Raw genomic sequence first — 10,345 nt, 5'->3', positions numbered from 1 at the left:
ATCCGAGTTCTCAGAAGATGGGGCTTTAAAATTCGTCGGTTACCGCTCAAATTGGGTGTTCTGTGGCTGGTCGGCTTTTCTCTTTTGTCAAATCTTTGGAATTTAGTTTTCTCAGAGAAAAAAAATTTCATTTGATTTATACAGAATCTCTCGTCCTCCCTGATTCTTGCTGATATCACAGATTTCCCGGCCGTTTCTTCTCCTCCTGAAATGAAATGGGCAATGCAGAAGCGCCCGAGGAGGAGCAGAGGCAATTCAAGCCCATAACAAACCAATCCCCAAAACCCTTCTCCTTTTGGCTCTTCTGGTGACTTTAAAGTGACTCTACCTGCTGGGTTCGCTTATACTAAGTCAGTCTTCATTAATATGATAAGCAGCAACTACGGAAGTAGTAAGCAGTAGCAGTAGCAGTAGCTATAGTAGTAGCAGCATCGGCAGCAGCAGCCGTAGCATCACAGTAGTGGTGGTGAGTAAAATGGAATCCGGTAGCGGCGGTTGGTCCGGCGAGGAGCCAGATGTCTCTGATCCTCAAAGGAATAAAAAGCGATACCATAGACACACAGCTCGTCAGATTCAAGAACTTGAAGCGTAAGAGATCACTGTTACATAGTGTTTTCATTTTGTTTTATTTCATTCACCTTTTCCTTCTGGAACTGCTCTTTTACTCTTCAGTTGGGTTTTGCTTTCTTTATTATTTCCTGTGGTTGGGTCCTTCTCTTTTTGGGTCCCTGATGGGCTTTTTCTATTCTAGTTTCTCTTTCTGTCTTAGTACTGTTGACCTGATGTTTGTTGTTGGGCTGATACGAGTTTGTTTCTAGTTTATTATTCTGATTTTCGTTTACTCTAGAGTTTGATCCGCAAGTGTTTTCTTTAAAATGACTGTGTGAGTATTGGAATCTTTTTTCTGTATTGGGTTTTCTTTCTTCTCTGTAAAGGAGGGTGTACGGTGTTCTTTCGAGGGTAATGGTTTTGTTGTTGTGGGGATGAAGGGTTTTCAAGGAGTGTCCACACCCGGACGAAAATCAACGAAGCCAGTTGACCAGGAATTTGGGGCTAGAACCTCGCCAGATCAAGTTCTGGTTTCAAAACAGGAGGACCCAGATGAAGGTAATCTTCCTCTTTTTTTTGGGGTGAATGAAGTAATCCGTTTTTTTACTCGCGCAATTTTATCTCTTAACAGATTATGGGTCTGGTGTTTCTGCTATTTGTAGTTTTTTCTATACAACTTTTTCCTGCTTATGAAATGGGAAATCGTCTTTGTTTGTATAATTCAGGCACAACATGAGCGTGCGGATAATTGTGCTCTAAGGGCAGAAAATGATAAGATACGATGTGAAAACGTAGCAATTAGAGAGACAATGAAGAATGTAATGTGCCCCAATTGTGGGGCTTCTCCGGTTGGAGAAGATTCTTATTTCGATGAACAGAGACTGCGAATGGAGAATGCCCGATTGAAAGAAGAGGTAGAACTCCGATCATCTCTGCCTTCTCCCATTCATTTATGGATTTTCGTCTGTTAATTTGCTTCTGGTCTTTGGAATATCTTGCAGGTTGAAAGAGTATCAAGCATAGCGTCAAGATACATTGGTAGACCTTTCTCACAATTCCCACCCATGCAACCATTTCCAACCTCCCCATTGGATTTATCTGTTGGGAGTTTTGGAGGTCAGCCAATTGGGGGACTATCCCTTGATCTCGAACTTCTTCCTGGAAGCTCGTCCTCTGTTCCCTCATTGACATTGCAGACAAACATCTCAGATATGGAGAAGTCACTTATGGCAGAGGTTGCTGCCAATGCCTTCCAAGAATTGTTCAGGCTTTCCGAGATGAATGAGTCATTATGGATGAAGTCTCCAATTGATGGGAAAGATGTGCTTAGTATTGAAAACTATGAGAAGATATTCCCAAAACCAAACAAGTTGAAAAATCCCAATATTCGGGTAGAGTCTTCAAGAGCTTATGGTGAGGTGATGATGAATGGAATGGCATTGGTTGAAATGTTTATGGACTCTGTGAGCTCCGTCCTCCATTTTATAATTCCACTATTCACAAGCGAAATACTGGTAAACTGTGTTTTCTATTATTAATTATCTGATGAGGTTTCATTTGAGTGCAGAACAAATGGGCTGACCTATTCCCTACAATTGTCTCCAAGGCAAAGACAATTGAGGTGCTGACATTTGGAATTGGGGGAAGCAGGAGCAGTTCCCTGCAACTAGTGAGTATCCTGCTTTTTTCTTTTTTTCTTTTTTTGTTCAATTAAAGTAATATTTGATTGGTAGTTTGGGGAGAAGTTTGTCTGATTTAAAATGGTTGATACAGATGTATACAGAAATGCAGGTGCTCTCCCCATTGATTCCTACTCGAGAATCCTACTTTCTCCGTTACTGTCAGCCAATTGATCAAGGCTTCTGGGCTATAACAGATGTCTCCTTTGACTTATCCCAAGAGATCCAGTTTGGTTCACCTTCTCGCGCTTGGAAGTTTCCTTCTGGATGTTTGATTCAAGACATGCCCAATGGATACTCCAAAGTGAATAACTAAAATCAGATATTGGCATTTTCTGCCATGCGTTTGTATTAGACCTAAACAAATTCTGACTTATATAATCTGAATTCTTGGAAATGTTTTATAGGTGTCTTGGGTGGAACATGTGGAAGTAGAAGACAAGAATCCAATTCATCGGATTTACAGAGATCTTGTTCAAAATGGAATGGCATTTGGAGCTGCACGATGGATTAGCACTCTTCAAAGAATGTGTGAGAGATTTGCTTGTCTGATGGTGATGAGTTCACCAAATCGAGACATCAGTGGAGGTATTAGATTCGGCTTTGTCATAACATCTAATCTTCTTCCAAACAATTACTGGTTGTGTACAAATCAGTGACTTGTCTGGTTGTTGTTTTGGTGATGTTTAGTAATTCTCTTACCAGAAGGTAAGAGAAGCGTGATGAAACTTGCCCAAAGAATGGTTAACAACTTCTGCACGAGCATTAGTGCATCGAGTGATCACAGATGGACCACACTTTCTGGCTTGCATGATGTTGGGGTTAGAGTCACAGTTAACAAAAGCTCAGATCCAGGCCATCCCAATGGTGTAGTCCTCAGTGCAGCAACCTCTCTGTGGCTTCCAGTACCTCCACATGATGTCTTCGAATTCTTTAAGGACCAAAAAAATAGATCTCAGGTAATACATAAATCATCTGTTTGGAGAGGATTATATCAAATCAATCAGTACTAACAAAATTTCTCTGTTCTTACTTCTGACAGTGGGATGTACTCTCCAATGGCAACTCAATGAAGGAGATTTCGAAAATTGCAAATGGGTCAGATACTGGCAATTGTATTTCAATTTTCCGCGTAAGTTTGCTGGAATTGGATAGGTTTTTTTTTTCAAAATTTTTTTTTTCCTGATCTTATATTATGATTTTCGACGGTGTGTATGGATTGGTTGGTTAGTTTTATAGCAATTTGTTCTCTCCAACAGGCTTTCAATGCGAGCCAGAATAACGTGTTGATACTTCAAGAGAGCTGTACAGACCCATCTGGATCGGTTGTCGTCTATGCCCCTATTGATATCCAGGGAATTAACGTAGCAATGAGTGGGGAAGACACCACATATATCCCCCTACTTCCATCAGGTTTCACCATCTCTCCTGATGGCAAGGGAGACCAAGGAGGAGGAGCAGGGCCATCGACAAGCTCAAATGTGCAAGGGAGCAGGTCAGGTGGTGGTTCACTGATAACGGTGGGATTTCAAATGCTTGTGAGCAGCTTGCCATCTGCAAAGCTGAACCTGGAGTCGGTGACAACCGTTAATAACCTTATCAGCTCAACTGTCCACCAAATAAAAGCTGCCTTGAATTGCTCCAGTTCCAGTTCCTGATAGAGCTGCAAAGGCTGGCATATATAGTTCTCTGCTCCCCCATCTCCAACCTTCTTAAATATACTGGTCAGAAGATCTCAGAGCTCCTGCTGGTTGCATTCAATGGTGGAGTGAGACATAGTGTTCATTGGTTGGTTGGTTGGTTGGTTTGGACTTGAATGCTTTCATCAAGAGCTAAATATGAACATACAACTTCTGCTGCTCTACCCAAAGCTCATAGCAACAAAAATTTCAACTTTGTTACAACACCCTACCCCTTCTTAGTTAAGTAGAGGAAGTCAAGAACGCACCATAGCCGTCCTTCATTGCTGTGTGGACTCTTTTAAATCTCCCCCATTTTGCTTAGAATCTACCTCTCTCCTCTGTATCCTTTTTGGCTTCTTTCATCATCACTGGCCACGCAGCAAGGGTAATGGTTCGGGTATTGACTTCTGTTCAGGGACATCAGTTTCATATAGAATATGTTGTCTCTTAAATAGGATAGTCTCCCTTATTTATTCTGTTCTGTCTGCTTTAGTTTGGTTATAATAGATATAGAAGTTATTTTAGACATTTAAATAAAGGGGTTTGTTCTTTAGTTCAGACTTCAGATCATGACTTCACACACGCACGCACACACAAAAAAGTATTCATAAATTTAGATTTGATTTGTTTTTCATTGGGCTTTCTTATCTATGTGGGCTGTCAAAGAATTAGATTTATGCAAGTGTACAAATTTAATTATCTTGTATGTGTGTGTGCCATGGAGTAATTAATTATTTGAGCTGAAGGGGACATCCTCGGTACCTATTGGACCTATCAGTCGATTGGTGATGTCTCGCTCGGATTGGCTGTAACCATCCACGTGAACTATGCGTTGTTTTGTTTTTTTTAGTGAAAAACTATGCGTTGTTTGGATGCAGTAGAATGGTTAGTGTTGAACTAAAACGTGTCTTATGGTCTTGGAGGTATATCCTATGATGGGTGGGTGGGCCTAGAGTGAAGGTCACATGGGTTTGGATCCTATAAGCCAAAAAGAAAGCTATCATTGGGCCCACCTAATGTCATTGTTATGCTAAGGTCAATTGTCTGGAAGATTTAAAATTTTCTTTTGGCGTGTTTTACATGCAAGAATCCCCACAAGGGCATGTCTTTCGAAATGGATTTTCGTCGAACCTACATGTGTATTCTGTGGTTCTTACGATGAATCGATTTGGCATCTCTTCTTATCATGTGATTGGACTAAGCATATTAAGCCCTCTTGGACTAAGAACCGAGCATTTATCAACCTCCGCGTTACTTGACTTTTGTGTCTCCCTCCTTGGCTCTTTCGCCTTGAATAAACAATCTTGCATTTGGTTTTTTTCTGTTTTTATTATTACTTTTTATTATATCTGATTTGTAAGAAACAAAGTTGCTATGAGTGGTGCTAAAGCCGATCCAATTTCGATAATTAAGACTATCATGAGATGGTTGATTGATCTTAACATTTACCCCCAGATAAAACTTCACCCAAGGCCTGCAACCCGCAATGCACACACACTATCACGAACACTTTATTGCCCGCTAACGTTAATATCTTCCCTATGCTAACAGATGCAGGTAGATTAAAGACTTATTGATATCACAGAGGCAGAACTTTTTGGACTCTTTCAAGGATGGCAAGCAGCGATGCAGGAAAATATTCAGCTGAAGGGTATAGACCACCAACAAGACAATCTACAACATGCTTAAATCTCCCCTTCTCAATTCCCATCCCCTGGACAGCCATTAGTATCTACTGTGAATTACGGGAATAGTCTAAGAACTTTGCTAGCTTAGGTCTTCACTTACCTACTCCTAAGTCTCAAAACCATGGTAACATAGGACTGTAGTTTTCTTACGTTCCTAGATATATATATTAGCAAACTCTCACACATGCAAATGCACGTGTCGCACCATATGTCTTGGAGAGAGAGATTTCAGTAGAGAGGGGGTTCTTGAAGAGAGAGAGAGAGAGAGAGAGAGAGATCTCTTTGTTTTTCTACTTACTTTGTATTGGCCGGATTCAACATCAAATGGAGGCCAAAAGGAAAGACAACAGTTATAGGTGAAGAAGAAGAGGCACTAAATCAGGTGAGCCATTGGGTTCTTTGTTCGTACATCAAATGGAGGCCAAAAGGAAAGACAACAGTTATAGGTGAAGAAAAAGAGGCACTAAATCAGGTGAGCCATTGGGTTCTTTGTTCGTCTTTGTTAATCTACCTTTCTACAACAGTCCAACAACCTTTATTCTTCATTTTTTTAACTATTAATCTACCTCTATATAACAGTACAATGACCTTTATTCTTCATTTTTTTAACCATCCAGAGAGTTTTCTAACATGAATATTGATTTTTAAGGAAAAAAAGAAATGCGATGAGAGGAGAAGACAATTTGTAACCATAGTCATTATATCTGACTAAATGTACAAAGGATAAATAGTAAGCATTATCAGTTCTTACTAACAGAACCACCAAATAGAAAAAGAATCTAAGAATAGTAATATTGTCTTTCTTTTTAATTCTATGAATGAAATTAATATGAGAAACAAATTGGAGCATTTACAAGAATGGAAGCAAATCAGATGACGTCATTGATAAGGAAAACATGTAATTATAGGGAATGGATTTCTTTTTGACCAGCTATTTTACACTAACCATGTTGAGAACATTTGAAAGACTAAAATTACCCGTCATATTGACACTTGAACCAAAAACTATAGCAATCAACAATTAAAACTGATGCACCGCTTAAGAAGAACTTTCTCATTTAACCTCATTAAAAATACAGGTGGATGCTATCAGTGTTTGCAGCTCCTGCTCCACCACGCCATAGAGCCATAGATCTACCTTGCTGTCATTCAAAAACTTAAATTTGGAATGCAATGGTTTTAACTGATTTGAATTTCATCAACTGAAAGCTACATACACTTGAAGCATCAATTGAAGCCAAACAAAATGCATGACCAATAGTTAAAAGTAGTGATTCTCTGCCTGATAAGCTAACCAATGGAGGGCTATCATGGACAGAGTACAACATCTCTCAGCCTAGAGAGAGAGTATATGTACCGTAAGAGTCAATTCAGTATATTTACCAAAATCTTTGTACATACTGGGAGAATGTCCTTACAAATCTAAATTTTGAGGTTCATAGTCGCCAATATCTGCTTTATCTACACAAACAAGACGTTTGTCTGAGTTGGGGGCTTGGAGTTAAAAACTAAATATTATAGTAACTGGTGTGTACACTCTTTGATTCACAATCAAACTCAAAAGATAACACAATCCTTTACCAAAAAGCACAACCGAATCAGAAAGTAATAGGTCCTAGTCCCAAGTAACCAAACAACTACCTTGGAGAAGGTGAAATTTCTAAACAAAAATTTCTAAACAATTTCCATTATTAGAAGTACCCAATTGAAATCATCACCAAATACCAAATCCAGCAAGAATTTGCCAAAAATAGTACGAAACACCACGATGAAATGGGCATTCAAAACATGCTTGCCTAATTTTCTGTTCATACCAATCCATAGTACCAAGGTGAACTGCAAATTCATGATACTTATTCAACTGCTTCAGTATAAAGCTCAGATGACTGTTAACTCCACAAATGATAATATGCTCAGTCTTAACTTACCCTAAATTGTTCTTCTTTCAAAATTAACTTACCCTGAATTGTTCTGTCATCGTTGCCAATAAGCGGTATTAAAATAATATGCCTCCATATATAGCAAGCAAAAAACCAAGTATGCGTTCAACATGTGTTCTTTGCTGCAGTGCGACATGAGAATAGTTTTGGAATTGTGAATTGCATCATTATCACACCATTTATTTAGCAATACAAAAGCAATTTCTTCATGAAGCATCAACTTTAGTTACTATGAGACAGTGGCATACTCTTGTGAGTAAATGATGAACAAAGGCATGCCCAGGCTTCTCAATAGCACTCCTCGAGAGAATGTTTCCTACCCCTGAAATATCCAACTCATAATACATCTGAATAAGAAAGAGAACATTAAAACTAAAACTTGATTGAAGAAAGAACCAAATAACAGTTCATTATAACAAACAACTCACTCAAAAAATTCTTGAATTGGCAGTAAGAATGGGTGAAAGAAGCATATAAAAATTTTGAATCATTAATAGAAGTACTTACTAAGCCAGAAGGTATGAAAATCTAGAGGGAATAAAACAAGAATTCAAGATAATTAACCTCAAAAATAAAAAATACTTGAAAGTTTCAACAATATGAAGAGTGCCAAACTGAAAATGAAAATATAATCCTCCAGAGATGGGGATACTATACACAGCAGAAAAACATATATAAAAACATTTTCCAAATATCCAATAGTGATTTTTAAAGAAGAGGACGTGGAGACCACATGGCTGCTAGGACAACAGCATGGACTGCAACATGAAGCAAGAAGTTATTGGGTGTCATATAGATGAGTGTTCCTTCCTTTCTTGCTCCCTTACACTCTTTTTTCTTTCTTTTTATTTTTTCCCCTCTAGGTTAAGAAAGAAAATTTGATTTCTGTATCAAAGGACTACATTTACAAGAATATGTGTCCTTAGTACTTTTTTGAGACAGGGGGGAGGGTTATATTTACAGACTGTTATAGGCTGTAGCTTGGCATACAAAATTTGCAATACTTTTCAGATTACAATTCCAATTCTAGTAGCAAACTGGCCAAATGCTCTAGCATTGTATGTGTGGAATCTGTACCCAGTAGGACCTGATGGAAGGTGTAAAAGTTTGAAAACAAGGGCTACCATAGAAAGTAAAAAATCACAAACAATGCATTATAAAATATTTTAATGAATTGGATTTTGGGAAAGGTATCTCTCAAGGCCTGCAATGACCTTCTTGGGCAAGATCAACATGGCAAACACTTTTATAATCTTGCTTAGCCTGCAAGTTTGATGGTAAATTCAACGCAATAATAAGAAATGTGCAGAGATTGTAAGATCTTTTAGTGAGGAAGGCTGATAAAAAAAATCAAACAGTAAGTCATAAATGAAGAAATGTGCAGAGAATTATAAGCTCTTTTAGTGGGAAAGATTGGTACCAAATCAAATCAGGATGACTGAAAAACACCTTTAAATTACCAAAATCTTTGACATCATTGAAGTACTGGATGTTTTGATCTATGCAGAAATACCTCAAGATATCCACATTAAATTTCACTCAATTGTTGATTAAGAAAGACAAGTGGTCTTATCTCTTGAGCATAGAGTTCCAGTATTGAAACAAGAAAGACAAAGGATCAGTTAAACCTTAAATTCCTTGGCCAGTATTGAAACAAGAAACAGAGTGCTATTCCCAATGCCCAAAGTTCCAACTTCTTCAATTTTTAGATACAACTCCACTACCCGGCATCACCAATGATCCCCCATAGAAGCAATTTCATGGGAAAATATCGACCACCATTACCACAGCTAAATCCTACATTTCCAAATTCAAATGCAAACTACATTGATCTGACTCCTCTCCTCCATCGAAATGGAAATTGGATTTGTAGTTGGGCTATGTCTGCAAACAAGGAATAGAGCATGAGACTGGTTGAGCTTAAACAGGAAGTCAATCATGGACAAGGCATTTGAATAAAAAGGAAAGAATATGGCCACACCCATTAAAACAGAATGTTTAAACATCTAATCACATTTCAATAGTATATGAACCAAAGAGTCCGACTAATCAAGAATATTAAAAATTTTGTCCCTTGCTATCAATAAAAGTGTAATAGAAAGTGAGGAACATAACCAAGTCACTGGATATTTGCAGAAAAGTATCATAAAGGCATATCTTTTTTATTTTGTTTCTTGATCGAGAAGATCAATAAAAAACAAATGGTACAAACTTAGATACAACGAAGCAGTGATTAGATACAATGAAGCATCATACATACAAAAGTCCAAATTCCAATCAGGGATAAAATCCATTACCACACTACGACATAGAATACTCAATTTCAAAATAAACCAAAAACCCCTAAAAAGAAATTATTCCGTGACAAATTAATTAGATACCAACAAATTTGGTTGCAGCAAAGCAAAGAACAAGAGGAAGAAACACAAGTTTCTAGGGTTAGTGGCATACTCACGTGCAAGGTCGGGTGTCCAAGGACCGCTCCAACCAGACCCTACCGAGAGAAACACGAAGTGGGTCGAATCCGAAATGAGTTTCTTTTCTCAATTCTAAAAAACCCAGAAAGGATTCCTTCTTCTATGATAAGGAGAGCATGAGAAAATAACAATCAAAAGAACCCGGAACCAGATTCATCACCCTCGATGAAGAACTGAAGAGCCAGAGAAAGAGAAGCAATAGGCAATGAAATCAAAGTTGATTCCATAGAGGCGAGGCTTTTTTTTTTTCAAGAGATCCGCCGTTCATGTATTCGAGGAACTGTTGGATTACGCCGGCATGATTCCATGGCACTTGACGACTTTAGGGTT

The 10,345-nt window shown here is 38.3% G+C and overlaps 1 protein-coding gene across 2 annotated transcripts; it reads left to right on the top strand.

Annotated features, from left to right (window-relative positions):
- LOC122666932 (homeobox-leucine zipper protein ROC8-like) lies at window positions 1-4,448 on the top strand. Of its 2 annotated transcripts, XR_006333727.1 has the most exons (11): window positions 1-588; window positions 990-1,107; window positions 1,275-1,463; window positions 1,551-2,012; window positions 2,117-2,218; window positions 2,323-2,532; window positions 2,636-2,816; window positions 2,919-3,187; window positions 3,271-3,360; window positions 3,488-3,978; window positions 4,151-4,448. XR_006333727.1 is itself a non-coding variant. In XM_043863046.1 (10 exons), exons 1-10 carry the CDS (start codon window positions 476-478, stop codon window positions 3,884-3,886), a joined length of 2,133 nt encoding a protein of 710 aa, XP_043718981.1. In that variant the 5' UTR covers window positions 1-475; the 3' UTR covers window positions 3,887-4,140. The 2 variants fall into 2 exon arrangements, 1 of the variants encoding a protein (XP_043718981.1); XM_043863046.1 differs by lacking the exon at window positions 4,151-4,448 and having other exon boundaries at window positions 3,488-4,140.
- Window positions 4,449-10,345: the final 5,897 nt, after the last annotated feature.

This window comes from Telopea speciosissima, chromosome 7, assembly GCF_018873765.1.
Source record: "Telopea speciosissima isolate NSW1024214 ecotype Mountain lineage chromosome 7, Tspe_v1, whole genome shotgun sequence".
NCBI lineage: Eukaryota > Viridiplantae > Streptophyta > Magnoliopsida > Proteales > Proteaceae > Telopea > Telopea speciosissima.
Note: the sequence above shows the minus strand (reverse complement) of the source record. Positions and strands in the feature narration are given on the sequence as shown.

What these genes read in the sequence shown, in the direction of transcription:
- LOC122666932 (XM_043863046.1), top strand. Translation starts at nt 476, where the DNA reads ATGGAATCCGGTAGCGGCGGTTGGTCCGGCGAGGAGCCAGATGTCTCT. An exon ending in GGAGCAGTTCCCTGCAACTA is followed by an intron (nt 2,219 to 2,322) that starts GTGAGTATCCTG and finishes TGGTTGATACAG; the next exon opens with ATGTATACAGAAATGCAGGT. An exon ending in ATTGTATTTCAATTTTCCGC is followed by an intron (nt 3,361 to 3,487) that starts GTAAGTTTGCTG and finishes TCTCTCCAACAG; the next exon opens with GCTTTCAATGCGAGCCAGAA.